Source organism: Dipteris shenzhenensis, chromosome 6 (genome assembly GCF_047967505.1).
Source record: "Dipteris shenzhenensis isolate YYH24624 ecotype China chromosome 6, Dip_SZ_1.0, whole genome shotgun sequence".
In the NCBI taxonomy this organism is placed as follows: Eukaryota; Viridiplantae; Streptophyta; class Polypodiopsida; order Gleicheniales; family Dipteridaceae; genus Dipteris; species Dipteris shenzhenensis.
Window position 1 is genome coordinate 34,264,787 of NC_141601.1, and position 26,139 is coordinate 34,290,925.

The 26,139-nt window shown below is 39.6% G+C and overlaps 1 protein-coding gene across 1 annotated transcript; it reads left to right on the plus strand.

The window, feature by feature from the left end:
• Nucleotides 1-8,065: 8,065 nt before the first annotated feature.
• On the plus strand, nt 8,066-21,801 carry LOC147901092 (pentatricopeptide repeat-containing protein At4g19191, mitochondrial-like). Its single transcript, XM_087376429.1, has 4 exons — nt 8,066-10,835; nt 21,111-21,389; nt 21,477-21,572; nt 21,677-21,801. The coding sequence occupies exons 1-4, from the start codon at nt 8,066-8,068 to the stop codon at nt 21,799-21,801; spliced, it is 3,270 nt and encodes a 1,089-aa protein (XP_087232555.1).
• The last annotated feature ends 4,338 nt before the right edge of the window (nt 21,802-26,139 follow it).

Sequence of the window (26,139 nt, forward strand, 5' to 3'; positions counted from 1 at the left end):
CAACTTTCTTGCATGGGGATCTGCATGAGGAAATTTACGTGGTGCAGCCGGAAGGCTTTGAAGAAAAGGGCAAAGAGCATTTAGTTTGCAAGCTGAAGAAGAGTCTCTATGGTCTTAAGCAAGCACCTAGAGAATGGTATCAGAAGTTCGATGCTTTCATTCGGTCCCAGGGTTTTAGAAGGAGTGAAATTGATCACTGCATCTACACTAAAAGGGCTAAGGATAATAGCCTGATAATCCTGGCACTATATGTGGATGATATGCTATTGGCTAGGAAGAATACTTATGACCTAGATCCATTAAAGGCCAAGTTGCATGAGGCCTTTGATATGAAGGATTTGGGACTTGCAGGTCATATTCTTGGTATGCGCATCACACGTGATCGGAGTAGGAAACTCCTTTGGCTTTCACAGAAGGAGTACGTTACAAAAGTATTGTAGCATTCAATATGGAGGGGGGGAAGGCAGTGAGTACTCCATTGCCTCCATATGTGAAACTGAGTCATACAGATAGTCCCAAATCAGATGAGGAAAGGGCCATGATGGCCAAGGTTCCTTATGCATCAGCAGTTGGGAGTGTTATGTATGCTATGATAGCTACTAGACCAGACATTGCATTTGCAGTGGGAGTTGTTAGCTAGTATATGGCTAATCAGGAAAGAGGCATTGGGAGGCAGTTAAGTGCATCATGAGGTACATGAAGGGTACTAAGGAGATGTGCATCTGCTTTGGTAAAGGAGACATGCGAGTACTTGGGTACACAGATTCAGACTATGCAGGGCATGTGGATAGTAGGAGATCTACTTCTGGTTATGTGTTCACCTTTATAGGTGGTGCAGTGTCGTGGATGTGTCGCACACAGAAGTGCATTGCTTTGTCTACCATAGAGGCTGAGTATGTTGCAGCCACAGAGGGTTGCAAGGAGGCTATATGGCTTGATCGGCTAGTGGGAGATTTGGGATTCATACAGGTGTACTGACATTGCATAGTGATTCCATGAGTGCTATTCAGCTAGCACGGGATCCGGTCTTTTCAAATTTTAAAGTTAGTGTAGTACAATGTGTATTTTCTTGATATTCAGAGTGGGGGTTTCAACTCTTCAACTTGAAGAGTTACAAAGGTACAGCTTGTGAAGCTAGATTAGGAGCTTTGGTCAAATCAATAGAAAATTTGAGAATTAGCATACTTGTGTTCTTAATAGTATCACATCAAGTCTTATTGCTGCAAAATGCATGATATTCATGTAATGCAAAAATGGTGCAAAAATGCAAAAAAGCAAGCGAGAATTTGTTAAAGCAGTAAAAAGGGAGTTATGTAAAACTTTTTTAGATGGTGCAAAAATGCATGATATTCATCTAAATCATGTCTTGTCATTTGATTTGATATGTAAATTATGCCCTTTGGATTTGACAATCAAATGATACAGGGATATCAAAAGCTCATCTTTTGGGCCAAAAAACTCCCTTTTGAATAATTTTTACTTCAAGCAATTATTTTATGGGACACTTAGATTCTTTCTTGTCTTGCTTGATTTTCCTACCGCTTTAACAAATTCTCGCTTGTTTTTTTGGGCTTGCTCACTTTTTTCCACTTGCTCTATCGACTGCCTCACGATCTAGTCACACCATTAACGAGCCTAGAGGTGAGTCTATGTAAGAAATCTTAGTCATTCTTTTGATGAGCCTAGGGCAAAGACAGACAACTAGCTTTACCCAATAGCACTATGTGCGGCACTATTATAGCATATCCAATGATGTTCAACAATTTTTTTAAGCAACTGAGCCATTGATCTGTAAAGAGGTTTTATAACCTTTTTGTATCCTCTCCAATTTTTCCTAGGAAGAAGTAGTGATATTTGAATGGGGATTCATCTACAATGTTGATCTAGAGAATCTTTGATTGTTGACCACCTAGTTGATGAGGTAGATTCCAAAATAGATTTAGGTTGTAATCATTTTGATAGAAACTTTGTGTAAGTGCCTAACATGAATCTTTGGTAACTTCTTCTATCAAATTGATTTGTGCATGATTTAAAATTGGATTTGCATCATGGGATACCTTTGAAAGGTTGTGCCAAGCTCTTATTCCCCTCTGCATATTGAGGTTGGGTCAACTTATTGTGATGATGAATTAACAATCTTTGGTAAGATTGGTCGATTTTGTCAATGAAGGTTGACCATGAGGTTTTGGTACCTAGGGCCTGAATTGGTAGCTAAATATCTATCATCTACACTCTTTTCAATCGTACCAGAAGTTTACAAAGAAGCAAGGAGGAATCTAACTCAAATAATGGTATTGAGTTCACAGATGCATCATGGGTGCATCCTCCTAATCAAAGTCAGACAGATGCACTCATTCATAGACCTTTCATAGAGCCATTGTTAGCTGATGAGAGCAAATGTTTGTTGTTGCAGTACGATAGGTTTGATCATTCCTTTATTGATTCGAGTCTATCCTACACTTTATAGTATAGCTTTGCACTCAATTTGGCTAGATGGAGCAAGCTGCCCACACCATGTACTTCCCTTTGAAAATAGATTGTTCTTTCTAGTAAGCCATGCATTATGTGGTAGTAAGTTTGTTAAGTTATATAATACCATTGGTTGATTTCCCTTGAAAGAAAGGTTGGTTGAAAAATTCTTGCAATGTTAGATGATTGATATTTGACATACTCCATTTATACATGAAGAAGTTGATTTATAAGCTCTAAAGCCTAAAGATGATCATATCTTGACATGATTCAACTTCTATACTTGTTTTGTATTTAGCATATAGCCAACATGGAGTGTCCTCTGATCCTCAGTCACATGAAATCCCAATCTGCAACCCTACTATGAGTGCCTTTTGCCAAGCTATATTATTAATGTAACCTTGGCCTAGGTATGACATAACTATGATGTTTCCATTCTTTACATGTAGCACTGTCTATTTTGCCTTGAGGCCCTCAAGGACCACCATCAAACATTAGTATGGCCTCACACTATTCGATTGTTATTGAGTCAGCATAGAAGGGAACTTTAGGTTCATTATCACCATACGGGTAGACTCAATCCAAAACAACATATAATAGACAAATAAACACATTACATAAAGTCAAAAAACAAGACTAAATAAAAACAGAAATACAATGAGTGTACACATAATTGTTGGAGAAAAAATATTGAACATGTCTCAACCAATCAAGAGCTAATCTTTAGAAATAGAATGTTGCCATGCTATTCCCCACTCATGTAAGAGGGAGCCATCAAAAATAGGGGTTCATAAGGTATAACACCAAGTGGCAGTGTGTCTATGATCTAGTGATCAATGTGTCCATTAGGGATTCCTACCCTAAATGAAATTTCATGCTTAAGATGAGTGAGAAGAGGGAGGTATGCACTATGCCTAAGATGAGTGAGAAGAGGGAGGTATGCACTATTTGAGAGTGACTAGTTGGTGTTCCGTTACTGTGCTCAAACGACCAATTTCAAACTAAAATATGAGGTTAGCTTGCATGCATTCAATCCTTTGCCCTTTCTTTGCACCAAAACTTTATCTCTATGTTCTTCAGCCTTCTTTGCATCTTCTACTTCAAGGAACTCTTCTTGATCCCTAAGATGCAAGAAAATCTTCTCGAGCCCTAAGATGCAAGAGGAAAGACTATTAAACATTTCAAGAGATACTAAAAGAAAATAAAAAGAGGTAATCAATGTCGATGAGCTCGAGGATTAGCCACTAAAGAAGAAGAAGCATAGGATTAGTCAAAGGAGGGACTCATGTGGGAGTCCCTCTTTCCCATTGGCATTTTTTCCCCTCCTTTCCCAATTATCAATGGATGGAGACACCTCCACAAGAGATGGATCATACTTTCCCATAGGTTAAGCCCATAGGTGGACCTCAAAATATGATTCATTAAAAGAATGTAGAGCTTATGATTCTCTTCTCTCAACCTTAGATCCCATAGAGAGATCATCAAGCTAAATTAAAATAGAACATAAGGGTTGTGGCTTGAAGGATGTGAGTCCTCCAAGGAAAGTAACCCTCAAGGAAATTTCAAGGAAGAGCCTCAGGGAAATTCGCAACAACCTTTGGAGCAAGCTATAGTTCTCTAGATTAGGAAACTCATGATAATTTATTATTTAAAATGAAGGATGGGTATGATAATTAGCAATGGATTGTGTACAATATCATGGGTGGGAATGGATATTTCCTTGTCATCAACCTACATATGTTTTAGTGCATGCTAGTAGGGTTTTCCTAAAAAAACTGTGTGTGCATATCTGTTTATGCCTCAAGATTTGGCACAATACTTTCTCCAATAGTTTCTTAGAGTCACACCAAATCTTGTCCCATTACAAGACATGAAGGATGTAAGCAATGCTAATGAATAGTATGGCAATAGCGCTATAGCAACACAAAACAATGCAAATATGTGCACAAACACTAGGAAAGAACATTGCTAAATTGCTACATTAGCATGATGAAACTATATTGAATAATTGCAAAATAATTCTTTAAGCACAATCCAGTGGAAACACGACCAAAAGACATTCACACATACAAAGCAAGGAAATGTTGCCACATAAGAACCTACATATGATGGCCATAGCTCTGAAATTGCACTTTCAAACTACCTACCCCTACAAATGCATAGAGTAGTCAGCTCATACAAAAAACATATACAACTTGGAGCTAACTAAGGCCAACTTTTTAAAGCATCCACAATTAATGCTCATAATTCCAAAGTTGGTGATCTACAAATCTTGTTCCCAACAAGCATAAACATTGCATATCCTACTGCGGGAAGCCTATAACCAGCACATATCTATTGCCAAAGAAGAACCTAATATTTTGCTTTAGCACACATGGAACAAGTTCATTCTGGTCATCTACAAAGATAGGTATCCCCCATCTAGCATACTTGTCACTAATGTCCACTGTTTTAATAACACCGAGGCACATGCATGCAATAATCAATCTATATATCTTGCAAACGTATGTATCCCATGGAAGTTCCCCACATTTGGAAAAAAGCCTCTCTTTCTCAGCATCATAAAGCAAGCGAGGGTAGCCCTTGACCATACACTCAGCTACAATACGAGTCACACCCTCAAAGCACTCTCTAAGCACCTGGCAGATCCCCTCAGCATTCAGACAAATCACATATGAGCCCTTTAATCCTCCCATTCTAGTGGAGGAAAAGGGGGAAGTGCTGCAACAAAATAATCAATTTCTCCTACATCCATATGATGCTCAAAATTAAAGAAGAAGCTTATTTTGTCTCCATATTCTGTATTGCAACCAAACTCACAAAATAAGGTTCATGGACAAAGCAAAGCACATGTCAAAAATAACAACAAAAAAGCAAAATTCCCATTGTTGTTAAGTTTGGTGGATAGATATTGTAATTGTTGCCTGCATGATGCATGTTCTAGTCTCCTTTTTCCACCAATAGGTCTGCTTAGTTCTGTCCTTCATCAATGTCATTCTCAACACAATCAAATTAATGTAGTTGCATTGGGATTTATAGGCCATATGCTTGTCTTTAAAAATCACAAACAATCCCAGCTACTAGAACAATCTCATAGATGCTACTGCCAAGAAATACCTGCCATTATGCCCTCCCTGATCAAACTGCTATTTGTTGTTGTTCTAGATGCTTTCTGCAACTAGCATTTGCATGAACTCCACTTGAAGAAGTTTCATGACAACTTTTTACAAATCTATGATAAGCACAAGGACCCTCCCTCAAACATCTAGAATATGGACAAAACAATAGTCCAATGAGGGAGGGACAATGGCAGGCATGTTTTGGCAGAGAAAGGCATACATAGCATCTATGAGATTGTTCTAGTGGCCAAGAGCACCTCACAATCTTATGTTGAATGCAACCAGGTATGCCCTTCCACATTATTATATTTTCAAGGACAAAGAGAGAGATGCAATTACATTATCCAATAGTGACAAGGAATGGCGCAAGTGAGGAGAAGTTTTAGTTTATACAAATGCAAAAGCTCGTGGAGGACCGATGGAGCCGCAAGTCTCACGGCCTAAGTGACCTCTTGAAGTAAAGAAGTGTCAAAACTCTAGAGGAGAATCGAGGTTTGAGTGGCCGCTGCCCGGTTGCTAAAGCAAAGGAGAGAATGCTATCTTCTTTTCTTTAGAAGATTGAACAACTGCATCTCCAAAGGCAGTTCACGACTTCTAACTCCTAGCTCGTCCTACTCGAATATCTCCATCTCATCAAGCTCTTGTCTCCACTCCTACAACCGCCCCTGGACCATTGAGTAAGCTATTGAAGATGACTTGTGTATCAAGCAAATCTTGGACAATGGAGTCACATGGATCCCAGGCCTCTAGGCATTCTCAGCTGTGTCGTCAGATCCTCTAAAAGCTCTTTAATTGTATACATGTCACCTGCGTGGTTAGACATTTAAAGGCACTACATCAACTATGTACATGTATACTAGGAATGCAAAGTGTTATTTGTTGAATCCAATATACAAAGTGCTACGTGTAGAATGTAAAGTTTTATGTTCCCAAGGAAAGACACATTCCTTAGGCTTATAATTTTTAGAGTGGAGGTGTGTCAACTCTCCCCACACAAACGTGTGGTTATGTGTTGAATACAAAGTGTTATGTGTTGAATGCAAAATGCTATATGCTGAATTCAAAGTGCAATTCGATTATCAAATTCAACGACACTTGCTCTCATTTCCAACATTCAATTTTAAGCTCGCTTTCTTGTAATTGTGACAAGTGCTATGTGCCACATGATGTTCCCACGGACGGGTACGTTCCTTAGCCTTCCAATTTTCGGAGACTAATTCTCTTTCCACACAAACATGTGGTTATCTGCTAAAAACAAAGTGCAACATGCTAGAGGCAAAATGCTATGTGCTGAATTTAAAATGCTATTCGATTATAGCTGCCTATTACTACCCCTAAAGGATTCAGAGTAGAGATAGTCCCATGGAAATGCTTTATGTGAGTAGAGAGTTGATAATAAAAGATAGGTTGGGCACATGTGTGGTTTCGATTGCAATCTGACAAGCCAGATGTTATCGAAATTAGGGGCACATGACATCCAGAAGCTTGTGGGCTCTATCAGTTTCCCTTCCATTTAGAGAGTTGCTTGCCATCGGAAAGAATCACAATCACGAGCACATGCCTGCCTGAAGTTTGTTGGACTCCGCCGGAGTTATGGGCACATGCTCCATGAGAGCAAGAAGGGATGAGGGGCAGCTTCTCATTGGTTGCCAGATCCTTGCCTGCCCTTACCTGCCCTTATTACCTGCCTTTGCAGTCCGATTGCAAGGGTCAGGCAAGGTTTGGCCTTCCGTCTGGCATTCAATTTGCCACATCACCCAAAGCTAACTGAAGGGCTTGAAAACGGTGTCATGTGCCCAAGGTGAGAGGTAGCGGCAGATGTTGAGATTGAAATCCGAGAAGCAACGTTCTTCATTCATTGTCTGTGTAGTCCGTGTGCATCCGGGTCAGGCATGGGATTGCCTTTCCTTCCAAAGTGAGAGCAGCTGTCGATTTGTAAATCAAGAGAGCAATTGAACCTCGATGATTCAATAACCTCCATTAAAGAAGGGCACTCACAAATGAAATCAAGGGTGTGCACTTAGAAAGGCGTACAGGCACTCAAGCAAAAGAGCAGTCGGTCTGATCGACAGTTCTAGTGAAGTCAGATGCGTGAAGCCCCTGTAGGAGGTCGCCTGCATGGGAATGAGTGCCTGCAATACTTTCGTAGATTGATTGTAGCGAATTGGGTATTTTTGTTGTTTGACGCAGATTGAGTAATGGATTGGATTGTTGTACCCAGCCTGCTCTAGAGTGTCGCGCTTGTGAATGCTGCAAGAGCGAAAGTGACCGCCATTGCTGCGGTTGGCATTCAGAAGCAAATTTACCACCTGTTTTCAGCAAGATCACTGAATTTACCACTGGTTTTCAGCAAAATCAATGTTAAGATTTATTGCTTAAAACATTGACACGTGGGTCAAGCAGGGAGCAAAGATTCCAAAATGATTTCTTTGCTGCCTGCATAAAAAGGGTCATTACCCGATAACTACTTACAACGGATGGCCATCAAATTTGAGACACCTACTTGGGTTGATACACCAGAAAGGCTTGAGCAGGTCAGCCTTGGAAATGGAAGACTTCTTCTGGAGAGAAGGGCTAGGCGACAACGGATGCATCTTACATGCTCCCAAATTTGTGTTAAAGAACGCTCACAAAATGCTGAAAGGGCTTGGAATGATGAGCTTGACCCCTATCAGATCTTTGAGGGTCCGGTAGACTTTGCTGCCATTTCCCCTTTCTTGAAACATATTGGTAAATCCAAGGCGCTGATTGTTGGTAAGCGTGTGCACGCGCACATAGTAAGTAATGGATATGCACACGACACATTCCTAGGAAACTGCCTTATTCACATGTACGGGAACTGTGGCAATGCTGGGGATGCACAAGCCGCTTTTAATCAAATACCTGACCCCAATCTGTACTCTTGGAATATGCTCATGAAAGCATTTGCTCAAAATGGGAGTTTGGGTAATGCAAGGATGGTGTTTGATCAAATGCCTGAGAGAAATGTGGTTTCCTGGAGTAGCATGCTTATAACGTGCGCTCAGCATGGGCATGGGAATGAGTGCCTGCAATACTTTCGGCAGATGCAGCTTCAAAGCATCAAGCCCAACATGATCACCTTCATCTCCCTAGTGCATGCTTGTGCCAGCCTGACAGCAAAGGAGGGGGAAGAGGTTCATGCTGCCATTATTGACAGCGGGTATGAGCAGGTTCTAATCGTAGGCAATGCGCTTGTGGATATGTATGGTAAATGTGGGAGTGTGCACGATGCAAGGAACGTGTTTAGTCGAATGACTCATAAAAACATGGTTTCTTGGAGTGCCATGATTTCAGCATACGCTCAGAATGGGCATGGCATAGAGACCCTGGAATTATATAATCAGATGCAGGTTGAGAACATTGAATTAGATAGGATCACTTTCATCTCTATTCTTGTTGCTTGTGCCAGCCTGGCTGTCTTAAATGAGGGACGTGAGATTCACAAAGCTGTTATGGAAAGGGGTTATGAGGGTGATATAATTCTAGGCACCGCGGTTGTAAACATGTATGGAAAGTGTGGGGCTTGGGATGCTGCAAGGAGGGTTTTCCAGAGAATGCCTCAGCGGAATGTGGTATCCTGGAGTGCCATGATTGGAGCCTGTGCTCAGACTGGACATGGAGATGAAGCTTTGAAACTGTTTCATGATATGCAGTGTGAAGGCATCACACCAAACAAGATCACTTTCATCTCCACTCTTGATGCATGTGCTTCGCTTGCAGACCTAGGTGGAGGACAGGAGATTCATGCTTGTATTGTTGGTAGCAGATGTGAGGAAGATGTTATGCTTGGGAATGCCCTTGTCAATATGTATGGCAAATGTGGCAGTCTGGATAGTGCAAAGAGTGTGTTTAGCCAAATGCCTCACCGAAATGTGATCTCTTGGAGTGCCATGATAGCAGCATGTGTCCAGAATGGGCATAGCAAGGAGGCCCTTAAATTCTTCTATCACATGCAAGTCGATGGTGTCAAGCCAGACAAGATCACCTTCATCACTGTTCTTGATGCATGCTCCAGTCTGGCAGCCCTAAGAGAAGGAGAGGAGATTCATGCTGCAATTGTTGGCATTGGATATGAGAGAGATGTTGCTGTGGCAAATGCAATTCTCAATATGTATGGCAAGTGCAGAAGTTTAGATGATGCAAGGGCAAATTTTCAAGCAATGGCTGAACCGAGTGTGGTCTCTTGGAATACCATGGGCACAGTATGCTCTGAGATTGGAAATGGCAGAGAGGCCCTGGAACTTTTTGCTCTGATGAAAATTCAGGGAATAAAGCCCGACAAGATCACCTTCATGTGGCTTCTTTTAGCATGTACAGGCCTGGCATCTTCACAAGAGGGACTTACTATCCATGCAGCAATTGTTGACAGTGGATATGAGGGAGAGCTTACTGTGGGGAATGCGCTCATAAATATGTATGGCAAGTGCAGGAGCCTTGATGCTGCAAGCAGCATGTTCAGAAGAATTGTGAGGCTGGATCTTGTCTCATGGAATGCCATGATTGAAGTGTATGCTCATAATATGCATGGCAAGGAGGCTCTGGATCTGTTTTGCCAGATGATATCGGCAGGTGTCAAGCCAGACAAGATCACCTACATCTCTGTCCTGCATGCATGTGGCAGCTTAATAGCTATAGAATGTGGATGGCAGATTCATGCTGCTATTGTTTACAATGCTTTTGAGAACGATCCTGTTGTGGTGTGTGGTCTTGTAAGCATGTATGGAAAGTGTGGGTATTTGGAGGATGCAAAGGGTGGGTTCAGCATGTTGCCTGAGCCAAATATTGTGTGTTGGAATGCTGTGATTGCTGCATGCACCCAGAATGGGCAAGGCAAGGAGGCCCTGGAAATCTTTCATCAGATGCAGGAGAGAGGCATCAAGCCAGATGGGATTACCTTTATCTCTATCCTCACTGCATGCAATCATACAGGACAGGTTCAGGAAAGCTGGCATTACTTCAATTCTATGAAACAAGACCATGGGTTAACACAGATGACAGAGCATTATCTATGCATGATTGATGTTCTTGGTCGTGCAGGATACTTGGATGAGGCAGAGAATCTTATCAACATCATGCCATTTGAAAAAGCTAGCTTGGCATGGTTGAGTTTGCTTGGCTCCTGCAGAATCCATGGTGATGTTGAAAGAGGAGAGCGCGCTGCAGAACATTGTTGTATCCTTAATCCAGAGTCTTCCGTGCCCTATGTGATGCTTTCAAACATCTATGGTGCGGCTGTCATGTGAAACAATGCAGCACAGGTAGGAGAGACTCTGCCGAGTAATTTTATTCACACCAACCAGGTCCACCAATCAACAATAGGCTCCGAGTGCCTCTGTCAAGAAAGCTCCACCTGTGCCTGTTTGGAAGGTTTTCACCCTCCATCCTAACAGCATTGAGTACCAAACATACGACTCTAATCAACATATAAACACAAGGTGATTCCATACCCTTGGTCTTCACATTGCTGGTTGTTGTCCAAATAAATGAAGTACCTTGCTGAAGTACTCCCGTCAACATATCTGTGATTTTTGGAGCCAATAGTCCAGTTAGTGCCAGTCACCAACTCAGATTCCATCTCAGAGTGGTCTTCATCCTCATCATCTATAACGGATATGCTCCGAGCAACCTATGCTGTCCTCTATGCTCTAAGCAACCTATGGCTGTCCCCTCATCATCTACCGAGGATCCTGGATTTTCTGATCGTTGCTCTTTATTGGACATGAGCACTATCACACCTGCTCTATATCGGACATGAGCACTATCAAACCTGGATTTGTGCACCCTATCAAGGCACTGTTGGGTGTATTGAGAGTTTGGAGATGGAGAAAGCTAAAAATTGTACCATGTCCTGGGGTTTACAGGTGTGACAATGGGCCTATTATTCCAACATTTGTATTATCCACACTCCACCTGAGCCATATTGGGTAAATTGTCCATGATGTCACCCTCCAAGTGGTAGCGACCATCTAATAAATCTCTCGTGAATCTCCAAGTTCATGATCCTTGCATACAGAGATCCTATTGGCTGGTCCATGTGGATCACCTCCATCAAGGTTTCCTCCAGAAAATTTGAAAGCCTCTGGATCAATGCTCCTTGTGAGTAATCCTCAGGTTCGGATGTTGAGTCTTCCAAGCTCCCATCCATACTCTCAAATTGTGGCTCTTATGACAGATTCTACTTCCTAATTCTCCAGCATTGTGCATCGAACTCTTTGGCAAAGCTTTGAAGACAGAACTTGTCATCTCCTCCAAGACGTCCACATCCATCAATTCATCATGCAAGAGGCGTTGCATGCCTCTCCCTAAAGCTGTCCCATGTGCCTGCCTGGCGGCTCTTGAACCTGCTAACCATACATTTCAAAGATCTTGCTGAACTCATAAAAGAATAGTGGGAATACATATGTTGGATTGTTGCCTGCTATTGGAGCAAACCCGACCTCTTGAAATGCCATCCTTATGTAATTCAGGAGCCATACAACAGTCTTGGTCATTTTGCTTTTGAAGTCTGAACTCAATGTATACACTTGCATCTTATCCTCCTCAGTGCTGATGGCCTCATTTTTGAATTTGAGTGATAGATGTCCTCCTCCACAGGAATCTTACGGGAATGCTTGCGGCGACCACCAAAACTAGCTCCTCTTTTACCATATTGCTTGTTGGCTCTTCCATCTAGGGCTTGGCCTCCTGCTTCTATTGATCATCTTCTTCAATTTGCAATCTTAAACTATATGTCTAGGCTTTCACAATAGAAGCATTTTCTTTGTTTCTTCTTACTTCCTCTTTTTGCCTTGTCTCTTTTGAAGAGTCACCATTAGTCTTGGGCTTAAGTTGTCCATGTTTGCCCTTGTTTACCTTTCCTTGGTTTGAAGCAAGAAAGACCATATCTTGCATGCTCTTGTTCCTGTACTTCTTGCATGAGCATCAAGCTTAGCTTCTCAAAAGTGAGTGGCTTGGATCACTTGGCAATGGTTAGTCTCCTGACCAAACCCTTGAAACTTTGGGCGATATCCCCTAGATATGATTTGAAACAAGTGGCTAACTTGCTATCTAGATTGGTTTTTCCCCAATCTTGATAAGCTTACAAGTATGTTTGGGTTAAAGATCCAGGTGGGACAATCTATCCTATGCTATGTTGGTTGACTTGATGAGTCTTTTGTAGATCCTAGGGGCCTCAACTGGTAGACGGACCAACCTTGCACACTTCAGCAGTCTCAACAAAAATTGAAGGGAATCGAAGAAATCGCATTGGCTTTGTCATTGCATAGGGGGAAAATGCTATGAATTTGTTTAAATAGCTTCATTCCCTAACACTGCATATCGGGCGAACCAAGATGGGATAGGTGGGTCCTAGGTGTGGTCAAACTGGCGCATGAGGAGAAGAGAGTACATATCTTTATTTCTTGAATTGTCATCTTGTAATTGCCTCTTATTAGCAATGCTATTTGGTTTGTGTCGACCTTCTGACCTATAGTTGCTAGTTGATCTTTGACAACCGTTACCTTAATAAAGGCTCAGTTACTAGACATTAAAAAAATGTTGGACTAAAAAAGGGGCCTTGTAAGAGACTCCTTGGGTTGGTGACATGAAAGGATAAGGTTAATAAATTTGAGAATACTATTGGCTAGTGGAGGGCAATAGAATATTGGAAATTGTCTGACTTTCCTATTTCTTTATTCAAAGGAACAAAGTTTGATGTAGACCTCCCATTTGTTGCCTCAACTCTTCAATCACATTTTTGAAGAGTAACCAAAACCAAACTTGCACCATTTTTCTTGAAATGAAATCCTCCCATCCAATTACCATACTCCTCTCACTCTCTCATTTCTCTTCATTCTCCCTCATTTTTGACTGACATTTTGAATTTTTCTTGCTCCAACCCTATTTTCTAATTTCTTTCTTTCTTTTGAGCAAGAAGTTCTCTCTCAGTTCTCCCTCTCATGGGAAGGACGGTCATGTTGAAATCTCATCGTTTCTCTTCTCAACTAGCGTTTCCCTCCCATTTCAAGTCCACTCTTTCAAAACTTATAAGATTTTTGAATGAGATTCACCTTGCCTTCTTCTTGCTCTATTTTGGACGTTTCTCTTTCAAATCTCACCACTTCTTCTCTCATCTAAGATTCTCGTGTGATTTCAAATTGTTTTCAATTAGAAACTTGAAGCAATCAATGTATTGGGACACACCATGAATGATGCAAGGTGTTTCGAGCCTAGAAGGAGCTACTGGTCAAGATTCCTTGAGAAAGAAGGAAGATTAACTTTTAGGCATTATACTTCTTATACATGTAAATCAATCTTTCTTTCATCCGTCTCTCAAGACTGGTCCCTTTCCCTACTACAATCTCTAAGGGGACACGATTCTGAACCATTTGTGAAAGTTTCATGGAGGTTGAGGTGAGTCAGCGTTTGGAATAATGCAAGATAATAACAATGACGAGATTTGAAATCTTGTGATGCAACTTTGAGGAAACAATTAGTGTGTAATTTGTTTTGTGTAGTTGTGTTGTCTTCTTTCACTACACGGTTTAAAAATGTTGAAAGATATGTTTGTTTTGAAAGAAATTTTATGAAGAGTCAGCTTATAGAGTCTTTCTTACAAGAGGGAATAGTACAACGATAAAAAAAGAAATGATTTTGGATTTGTTTTTTGTCGTTTTATCATGTATATGTGCTGATGTTATTTCATATTTTTACAAGCATATTTTATATCTTCATTAGATAGTTTATTTTAAATTTTGATTTATTTTACATGCAATAATTTAACAATATTTGTGGTATTTAAATATATAATATGTTCTTTCTTCATAATTTACTAAGTCAAGTGTGTTACTATATCTTTCTCATGCAAGGTCATTTTATTTGTTATTTACGTGGGTTGTGTATGTGATGTACCTACGGCTCTCCTCGCCTCAATCCTCAACTGATGGGATGAAACTCATAGTTGTCCAATGGCAATCCTCAGTGCATGTGAGACTCCTCTGTCCTCAAGATAGTGGGGTCTGATGATGAATCCCTCCTTCGATACTCTCAAGAAGTGGTCGCGGTAGAAATGGATCTTGCAAAGAATTCAAATGTCCATTCAAATCACCAAACATATATAGCTCAGATATCATTTCATCCGATCTGTTTTGAAGGATGGTTAGTTAAAGCTGGACAAGATACACACTAGCCAGAATCATGCAGACATGTTGACTAAGGTGGTAACCAGGGAGAAGTTTTGCTCAATTTCAATTGGTCTTCAAGAATGAGGAACAATATAAAAAATAGCCTAATCCAAAGAATTTCAGCAACTGTAGTAATGGTGGAGTTACTTGATCAGTCTCCAAGTGGGAGATTATTGTATGTGGAACCTTATCTTTTTTCCAGAGGTTTTCTTTGGCCATGCTTTGGATCCACTCATGTTTATAACCATTCCATGAAGGGGATGCAACACCCCCCCCTAGGACTGCCATTGGGGGGTTCCAAGGGGGACCGATGAATACATGAAAATTGGTGCATGAGTTGTGTGGTAAAAAAATTATAAGATAAGTGTGTGGCTAACATAGTAGGAGAGTAGTGGATATACTACTTGTATCTTATATCTTTTGGCATGCTGAAGAAGAAAAATACAAGACTTGCGATTTCGTCACGGACATAGCTCACACTAGGTGAACCACTTATATCAGTGTCTGTCTTTGTTTTCCATTTTGAGCATTTTCTATATTGTGTAGTTTACACATTCTACTTCTAGCATTGTTGCTCTCGTATCATGTTGCTCCTAACACGGACATTACAAAGGCCTCCACCTATATCATGTAATGGGCTCCCTCTTTTTGAGTGTGGTGGTATTTACCCAATTTGGGGGATTAAGTTGGAGCATGGATTTTCTCTTTGTTCTACTATTATGCAAGCTTCTTTCTTCTTTCTCTCCTCTTCCTCATCCTTTTCTTCAATACATTTTGTTAACGATGATATCTCCCATTAACAAAGACAAAGCAAAGAGAGAGAGAGAGAGAGAGAGAGAGAGAGAGAGAGAGAGAAAGAGAGAGAGAGAGAGAGCATGGGTTTGGAAACTTTCCAAGAGTAAGGGAGAATGCCATCTGGTGAGAAAACAATCGAGAAGTACTAAGGTGGTTACTAGTCCCTTAGAGAGATGGAAAGGGGTGACAAGTAAAAGAGAGAGTGAAAGGATGTGCTAGATGGACCTGGGTCGTCACTAAGAGAAGGAAGAGTAGTAGAGAGAGAGAGAGAGAGAGAGAGAGAGAGAGAGAGAGAGAGAGAGAGAGAGAGAGAGGTTTTGCAAGGGTGGCTACACTAGTCTCGGCTATTTCAGAGAGAGAGAGAGAGAGAGAGAGAGAGAGAGAGAGAGAGAGAGAGAGAGATTTGCATTTGTATGCATATGTGTGTGTGTTTAGATTAAAAAGTCCTATCAATAGTTGGGCCATACAATTAATTCCATCAATTGGATAAAAAGTTTAAAAAGGGGATCATATATGAAAAAAATATTTGAGACATCTAAGTTGAAAAATGCAACAACTAGAGTTTGGAAAAATGTCCACCAAAATTGAGAGAGTTTGACAAACACAATATTGAAAAAAGATGTCGAATCCTCAGGTAGTCCAGGTTCTGAGGTCAAGGTCCACTTACTTACTACCATCAAAACAAACTTGGTGTTAGAAATCATAGTTACGTTTAGGTAGACAAGTAATGCCTATTTCCCTTGGCTTGTTATCGCTTTATCTAGGAATATAGACAACCATATGGATTCTTAGATTAAAAAAAAAAAAGTTTAAGTCACAAGTGGAGTAAGGAGCATGTACATATACTAATCAAAATTATTTTATGTGTGTGTGAGAGAGAGAGAGAGAGAGAGAGAGAGAGAGAGAGAGAGAGAGAGAGAGGGAATTTAATAGTTTCTTGTTTTTATTTCTTGTAAAGAGTCTTTTTTAATTAAATTATTTCTAGCGCAATACCCCCTCTATAGAGTACACTCCTATTGGTCATTTTCACATTTTATTGTTCGCACTCCTAGGTAACCCAGCTTCCATAGCCTTCTCCTTCATCTTTTCTAACATCCTTCCAAACTCATGGCTTCCACTAGAGAAGCCTTTGACCACTGGAGTTCATCCACTAATTTCCATGCTTTACCAAACTTAATTACCTTATTTTTCACAAGCTCTCCCATTGGAATCAACCTTGATATCTTTTCTTCGTGTTGATAATCCATGTCTTTAATCTTTGGATAGGCTTATCCATGTACAATTTGTCACGATTGTCACCTCCCCTCACCAATGGGTCTCATTGGATATTTTGAGCTCTCTTGACCATAGAAAAAACTTCAAGAAGACTCTAGTAAGTAGGGCCATGGATAGTGTCCCTATCTCTCTCTATGAGTACTCTAGGTGACAACGTATATTAATAACTATAGTATATTGGATGTTGTAGTAGGATGGCATGCTGCACTTACTTGGTTTGGGCCCATCTTTGAAGAATGTCTTTTAGAACTACTATATGTAAGCAATTGGTGTTATAATATTATGTGTTTCATTGCTTTATAATAAGACATTTAATGGAATTTATTGATGTTTGTTATGTAGATAGTTTTCAAAACAAAATAAAAAATTAGTTTTCACATCATGGTTACTTGGAAGACATTAAGATAACATTACATAAATTTATATTCTCCCATTTATGAAAATAGTAAATTTAATTTTAATTACTGATAGTATTTATGAATTAAGCACACATTGTTTTGGATAAAGACATTGTTTTCTATTTTATCATTGTTAAAGCCGCACCTCTTAGCAAAATACCAGTTAAAGAAAGTAGTGTAAATCAAGAACATTGTTCTCAATTTACATATTCCAAAAGTTGCACGAATGTTGGTTATAGTAGAAACTATGAATTGTCACATGCAGGTAAACTTGAAAGAACACAAATTTAAAAGAACATATATTTTAGTCACATAATACAATGTACATCCGTCATAGATCATATGTCATACTTAGGTAATTGTCAGGATTTTGGATACACCTCTCCTAAGCCCAAGGCCATATACAATGCCTTTGATATTTCAACTTTACAAAGCGGGCCTACAAATTGTCTTTGCAAGTAATCTACTAAATAGTAAACATGAAACCTATGGTGGCAAGGCAAAACATGGTGCCCATTTGAGTCATCAAATAAACACTAGCATATAGGACATAAACATGCATCTGCATGTGCTCCATGGTTTTGTTGTCACAATCGGGTGTTGAGCTCTTGAAGGCTCTTCAATTGAGCATGAAGAGATGCTATCTGGTTCTGTAGCTCAGGCCGGTCTCTGGTCTTTCATTTTCTAGGTGTTGAACATGCTCAAATTGGGCCATGTTCTCCTCATGCAGCTGCGCCACCTATTGCTCTAGTGGCCATGGACCCTCTAATGCCACTAATAATTGTGACTGAATGATCGTCACTTCTATGCGACCACGTATATGCTTTTCATGATAAGAGGAGAAGTCCACTCGGATGCCTTTGATGAACTCCACATAGAGAAAACTCACAAAATACTAGCCTACCTCGTTGTAATGAGGTGGATTTCCATATACCTTGATGTAAATGTCTCTCGAATTTTGCCAAATTCTCTCATCTTGGCAGTTTGCAGTCTTCTAGCGGCCATGCTGGTCAAGCCCTTGGGTTTGGCTGGTCTCACCTTCCCCCGTTGTTCTTATGTGTTTCTTAGCTTGGCTGCTCTGCTGACTTCACCTTCATTGGCCTCTAAGGGTAAGATTTGCAATAGCTCTTATTTGGAGATGACTTTATTCACCTCCTTCCATTGCAGACCTAGAAAAATAGTGCATATGGTGTTGATTACTAGTTCGTAGGTGATAATTACTCAGGAAAGGCTAGCAAAATAATAAATCTAATATTAAATATGTGTAAAAATATTAACATTTAGGTCTTCAAGGTTGGCATATCTTGATGTGCATGTGATTGTTTGTGGCACGTGTTCGGCTTTGCACTTGCTACTCTATGTAGTCGCTCAAAATGCACATGTTGTTGCTCGGCACGTTGCTACTCTTCTTTAGCCTCCTCTTGCATCAAGGGATGCTTACATGCTCTCATGGAACCTTCTGGTTCCATAGGCGGGGGAGGAGATCCTTGTTCTTATGACATTCTAGTGATAGAGTGATTAGATGCTTTATGACCTAGTGAATGTATGCAAGTTCTACATGCATCAAATTTAGTGTTCATCATGAGATCCCCATGTGTAATGCTGGTTGCTAGATGCGAATGGAGTATGGTTGATGCCAGATGAGGGATGTAACATATACTAATTATTGTAATATCATACATGCACTACGTATGATGCACATGCAATGAATTAACAAGAAAGAGGGCATCTATCTGCACTACGATCTTTCGTGCAACATGCTTTGTACATGAAGGTTGGTATTTCACACATGCTCGTGCAGTAGCTAGCACTGCTTACATGCACGTGGCGACTCTTTCTCTCACACCTTCTACTTTTCAATCCCAACCATTCGATACAATTATTCAAAAGATTTAAATGCATTCGTTCATGCTACAAGAAGTCTAAAATATCTAGACTCAAATAAATACGTAAGGAACCGACAATTGATTGATTAAGAATATCCATGGTCCAAATCAATGTCAAGTTCCATTAGAATAGTTCCACATAGTAAATTTTCACTCATTTACATCTTTAGTTTGTACACGGGTGACTCTGCATGGTTAATGCCTTGCAGGATGCTAGCAACAACGGATTTGACACTTGGTCCCTCACATCTCTTTATTAGTTTTTCTTCATCGCCAATCAAATGTTTTCTTATTCTCATGGCCGATCCTATAAAGAATTGGTTGTAAAGTTGCACTTCCACTTTTGATGCCCTAACATTGTAACAAAATCCTATGGTTTTGCAATACTTTGGCCTCTTCCTTGAGTCTTGTTTGGTGGTTGATGTTGGCCTACCCTATCTTCTCTATCCGCCATGATTGTTTTACATGTAAAATAGAAAAACCATCTTAGTTCATTAATATGTTTTCAGCAACTTAAGATAATGTCACTAAACATGTCATCGAAAACAAATGTAAGTTTGCTAGACCTCAAGAGAGAGCAACCATCCAATCGTCTTGCCCCCTCCTAACATAACTGGATGGTTATAGATGTGGCAATCTGACCTGTAGAAATAAGCATGGGATGGCAAGTTGCCTTTTCCCATGTCTCGCTCTTTCTCGAGTAAGCATCTATCTGCAGTATGATAATTCACAACATCATGCTCTATATGCGAATGTCGGTATTTCACAGACACTAGTAAAGTAGCCACAGCAATACCTACATGTGCACTTATCAAGACCCTTTGTTTGAATCTATGAAGTGAAGGATGCTACCTAGATTAGACATATCTAACATAAATTTAGACATACATATCACATGCCTATATAAGATCAACTAATTGTTCTGATAAGATAGTATTAATCTTTGCACATATATGCATAGTATAGAATGCCACAAATTTCTTCTTAGAAGTGAACTAGTATAGTCTGTAACGTTCTCTAGAGTGTAATTTGTGGGTTAATACAAGCTAGGAATTGCGATCTACACAATCGGCTAGACTTTCAATGGGTTGTTATCAGCTGGCAAATGCAAGCCACAACAACCGGCGAAAGCCAAGTATTTTCATCTTCCTAATAAGTACATATAAGCTATAACATATTATTTACAATTTCACATCCATGTGCGAGTAGTTATCAGTTGGCATATGCGGACCACCCATTGGCACATGGTTCAAAGGTATTCTGTATCCATATGCGAGTAGTTACAAGTCGACATATGCAAATTCTCCACTGGCATGTAGATACTTACATTCAACATCATATATATTTTTTACTAGTTTTTTGTAACCTATATAGCTAATAACTATTTAACAAGTAATTTCTTTATAGGTTTGTACATACCAAAAACCGTGAGATTTCACTAAATTTTAAAAGCTAGTGTCTACAAAAAAAAACTTTCTTTCTTATATTTTTGTGAAAATAACTTCAAATATATTTAAAAAAACATTAAAAAAAATGATTCTTTCAAATCACAAACGATAAACCATCAGCTGAGACCTTTACATTCATCCATTTTGCATCCTAGTGTGGGTAGATATCAATTGGCCTAAGCGAGCCCACCAATGACAATGGATACTTTTTGAAAGGACATAAAAACTCACAAATTAGTTTGGAAGCTTTCTTTATCCCTTTTTCCTTGTCCTTTATTTTTTTAAAGACTCCAAGCAGAGCTAGATTTTCAGGAATGCAAACAGTACGAGGTCGGTGCAAAGTATATATAAGAAATTGCACCGCGTGGTATGTTCATAGTATCGCTCAATATGTACCAAAACCCACATGGTACATGAAGTAGACCGTGCGGTATATACATCAATGCACAATATAGATAAACACCGGGCATTAAACCTGCCCTTGTACTGCACGGTAAGTTATTTTACCATGCGGTAACTTTTTGTGTGTTTTGTGCAGGTGTTGGTAATACTGGATGTGTTGTTAGTCATAGGATTTGTGTTGGTGGGGTCGACCTTCTTGTCATCAATGTTTTGGTTGTCAATCTTCTCATGGTGGTTTTGGTACAAGTGTTAAGGCCGTTGGTAGTGCTAGTGGTTCTATCTCTAGTTATTTTGATATGGGGTTTCAAAAAGAGGTTGGAGATGGGATTGTTGGAGATTCTTGCATTTGTGGAGGTGCTCTGTGGTTTTGGAAATGTTTTGACTGTTGCTGTAGATGATTCTCGTGACACTAGAGGTTTATCTTTATCTTTTGTTTATTTTAAAATTTTTGTTGGCTTTTGTTCTGTTGTGTTCTTATGTTTGTTGTTTTTTGTAAGTATAGGTGCTATTAGTGTGGAGGCAAGGATTCCTAGTGGTGTTGTTGGTCATGAGAAACAACGTTGTGTTGGTAGCATTGGTGATTCAAGTGGAGTTAAAGGTTTGTGTGTCTGGTTTGAATTTGATGTTTTTTATTTGTTATATTATTGTAGGTTGTGTTTGTTTGTTTGTTTATGATTTCTTTTTGTTCACATGTTGGTGTAGGTGTTGCTTGTAGTGGTCCTCATGGTGTTACTAGTTGTCATGGTGTTAGTGGGTTTTGTACGGTTGCAATAGGTTTGGAGAAGGAGATTGAGGGTGCTTGTGGTGGTAGCAAGGAGGAGAGTTGACTTGAAATCATTTTGATTTGTGGAGGTTTGGTAATGGGTTTGATACTTTAGTTGCTGTCAAGGATTTGGACGCGCATGTTATTGATTCAATTTACAGATGATTCACCTCTCCTATTCCCACCCATTAATTAATTAGTTTTGGTGCATGGAGGCTTAATTAACCTATGTTTATATATGGCTTAATCTACTTATGCTCTAATTAACCTATGTTTCTCTATGGATTAATTTATTTATGCATCAATTAACCCATGTTTCTCCATGGCTTCATATATTTTATGCATAGACTATGTCCAAGGGGGGCTTCCCCAAATGTTCATGAAAAGATTTGAACCCAAACCTTCTTTTTCCCTCTCATGAGCCTTACCGCTAAGCCATAAAGTAAATATTATATGCCTCTTTTCTTATAATAGTATTATAAATCCCCCTCCCCTATTGAGATGTCCTTTCCCCTTCATAAGTTGTCCTCTCCCTCCCCAATCTCACACGTCCCTCCCTCTTTAATCTCCCTCCCCCTCTCCCCTTTATTTAATTCAAGCTCTCCCCCTCCTCATGAGTGAGACTAAATATTGCCCTTCCCCTCCCCCCTAATTACATTGCCCCCTCCCTCCCCAATCTCACATGCCCCTCCCTCTTTCATCTCCCTCCCCCTCCCCCTCCCTGCTTTACTTAATTCAAGCTCTCCCCCTCCTCACGAGTAAGACTAAATATTGCCCTTCCCCCTCCCCCCTAAATACGTTGTCCTCCGCCTCCCTAGGAGTGAGACTAATTATTGCCCTTCCCCCTCCCACCAGTGAGACTAATTCTTGCCCTTCCTCCTCCCCCCTTTATTTAATTAAAGCCCTCCCCCCTAAATATTTATCCATCATATACCACTCCCCCCTCCCCCCACACCAACTAATTAATTAATAGGGGCATTTTTCTCATTGGGGGTCCTATTCTGATTATTAAGGATGATGGCTCTTTCTATCCTCTTGCTACTTTGATGGCATTGTTTAAGGCATTTGGTTAGATTTTGAGGCATCGTCAGGAAGCTCAAATTGGTGATACTAGTGTAGATGAAGTTTCATTCAATATTGGTGCCAATACTGGTGTAGATGGAGTTCCATTCAATATTTTGAAAAGTTCTCTATTCAAAAAGAGTCAGGTTGCTTTGGGGATTGCTATGAATTGAAGTGTGGAAAAGGATGGTAACTAGGATGTGAGGTTTTAGATCTTGATGCGATTTGCCATTTGTGGTGAGTTTGAACTTTACCGTGTTCAACGTGCATAGTTTGCTGGAGGTGTCAACTCATTCTGAGCATTTGTTGAGTAAGTGTTTATTATTTTAGAATGTTTGCTGTTGTTTATGTTTTGGTTATTGTGGCTTATTTTAGGTAGTTGTGTTGTTTTTTTTTCAAGTTTCAAGAGAGGCTTAGTAAGAATCACAAATTGATTTTGAAAAGATACTCTCCATTTAAGGAAGTCTGTGAAGAGTTATGAGGGTGATCTAGTTTTTACTTATGATCGACTTTGTCAGCATATGCCTCCTTTGGTTCTTCGTGATGATAATCTGCTTTATATATTCCAGCAAGTCGATTGATAGTCCTTGAACTGTCATGAGTATTTTTAAAGAAAAGGTGGTTTTGTTTTGTTACATGTCGTTTGTTTTTTGTAGGTGTGATATAATAGGAACTGCGTTTGTGAGAAAAGACTTTGAAAGGCTTAGTCTCGACGATGGTGAAAACTGTTGTTGGGGACTTTGGTGGAAATGCAACAATAAGAGCTTGCGTTCTACACCTGTGACTAGGTTGTCTATGGTGAGTGTTTCGCTTAAGGTTACTATGTTTTTTAGTGGGAATAAGTGTGTCAGTAGCTTGCAAAAATATGCTACTAGTGGTAGTTTGCAGATTGTAGCTTGTCCATACAATAACAATGGAAGTAGGAAAACTTGGGATATGGCGGAGTGTGTACAGGGTTATGTTGTGAGCGTTGATAGTTTTTCTCCATCTTTGTCTAGGGGATTCTTCATGTGGTTTATCATCTAGTTCAAGTGCTATCTGTTCCTCTGATTGTTCAAGTGGAGGTGTCTCAGTTTTATCTACAAAGAAGGTTGTTGGTGGGGGATTTGGTGAGTTGTGATGTTGCAGGGTTGTCAGGTGGACTAGGTTCATTTCATAAGAGGAGTTGTGATGTATGTAGGATTTGATGGTTATAGTTCTATTGGTGGTGGAGATTCTAGCTGCATCATTGAACTTCCTATGGCTCATCCAATGTATGGGTATGTTCGTAGTGGTTTTTATGCTCCTAGATTTGGTGGCAATTCAGGAGTTGGGTTTAATGGAGATTTGCTATCAGTTTATGGCTATGATGGTGGTGTCTAGGCTTAGTCTACTATGTTGCTGTTCAGCTTTTGTCTTCTGTTCTTGAAGCATCAGTTATGGATGTTTTTTCAAAGCTATGCTTATATATTAATACAAAACCTTAGTGAAAGTTTATTGAGCTTGGTTTTTAATTTCACAAGATTGATAAAAGGTAGTACACTTTTATATATTTTCTTTTGAATTTTGAAGTAAAAAATGTAAATCTTGGCAAAACTTTATATTTTTTACATAAAATTTTCAAATCCTGGCAAATCTTTCAAATGTTTATTTTTGCTAGGGCATACAAACTTTTGACACCAATATAAAAATTTTGCTTCTTAACAAAACTAAGTTGAAAAATTCACCCATGATTAGTTTTGGTATGTCTGTTGGTTATGTTCTTGCTATTCATGATGTTGGGAGTATGAAAAACGTTACTGATTTTGGAGCTATTCTTTAAGAGGAGGAAGTGTTTCTGAAGTCATTTTGGTTGTGTCTATGAGAATGGTTTGAAAAGGCATCGATTTTCTAATGGTCGTGAAGTGCTGCACATGGTAGGCTTTTTCTCCAACTTTGTTCTTTATTTCTTTAGTGGTCGGGATTCTGCAGGGGCTTCTTCTAGTTCTTCTTAAAAGTACTTTCTGATATGATCATCGGATGTTTATCCGAATAGCAGTTGTGGTTGTTTTTGTGTAGATGGATGGAACTAGTTTCCTTAAATGTAGTTTGGTTGGTGGTGGATGGAACCTGTAATAATGACCTTGTTATCTGGTTTTTGTTGAGATGTAACTTTTTGATGTAAATAGGAGTTACACGGTTTTACTTTATAAATTTATACACTTGATAGTTTGTAATTTTGTCTCACGTCTTTTTCGTAGTGCAGAATGGCTGACGTGTAAATGTGTAGGGAGTTTAAAATTATGTTTAGATGCAATTTTGTTTTCCAATGGGTACAATTTCATTTTAAAAGGGTGGTGGAGATTTAACAAAAGGATTTGAGACTAAAGGACAATGTGGATATTCATGTTATCATGATCTAGGTCACAATGTGCTACAAGGTGTAGTTATGATGGCTTACACCTCTCCCATTAACATTTGTAGGAAGTATTGAGTTTTGTCATGTCTCATGTCCATGATTCTATTTGTACCTTTTGTTCTTAATAAAAATTAAGGGTCTAGCTTCTCGTTACGTGCGTCATCCAACAAAATGAATAGATGTCGTCCTCAGTGAAAATCTATCCACAATGAAACCATAGAGGTAGATGTGTAAAGCATACTTGAACTCTCTGTAAAGGATGCCAAAAGCTAGTAGTTTCAAGCCCTTGTTTAATATAGTATATTGAAGGATAAGGGAAGAGAATTGATAAAAGATAAAGGAACATTTAAGGCTCCCATCATGTTTGGTACATTTAAAGGAGGGTTAGAACTCAATCACACACACCAAAGAATGACATGAGAGAGAGAGAGAGAGAGAGAGAGAGAGAGAGAGAGAGAGAGAGAGAGAGAGAGAGAGCATCCTAGTAACCAAACACTGATGAGGGAGGTTTCAAAAATATGCACTGGACATTGGACCATGGGCCCTACATGTGTAGTGACTAAGGGGGAGCTTGGGAATAAGCACTTTCACAAACGGTCGCTTGACAAACATATAAATTTAATTATATCTTTACAATCAAGCGAATGCAAAGTGATCAAGTGGTTATCATTGCAAATTCTCTGCTCTTGGCCACCTCCAATTTTTTTGGGGCACCCTTGGACTGTTGCCCAAGAAAAATCATCTACCCAAACTTAATTGGGATGCCACATAACGATGTCCGTGCCCATTTGTAAAACAATTTGAGGGGGACAATTGAAATGGGAGCATGCTATTCGCGAATGTCATTTTTGCTTGTGTGTGTGTGAGAGAGAGAGAGAGAGAGAGAGAGAGAGAGAGAGAGAGAGAGAGAGAGAGAGAGAGAGAGAGAGAGAGAGAGAGAGAGAGAGAGAGAGAGAGAGAGAG

Coding starts and splice junctions, on each gene's coding strand:
- LOC147901092 (XM_087376429.1), top strand. CDS start 8,066: ATGGCCATCAAATTTGAGACACCTACTTGGGTTGATACACCAGAAAGG. Junction 10,836..21,110: donor GATGCTTTCAAACATCTATG/GTGCGGCTGTCA, acceptor TGTTTTGTGCAG/GTGTTGGTAATACTGGATGT. Junction 21,573..21,676: donor TGATTCAAGTGGAGTTAAAG/GTTTGTGTGTCT, acceptor ATGTTGGTGTAG/GTGTTGCTTGTAGTGGTCCT.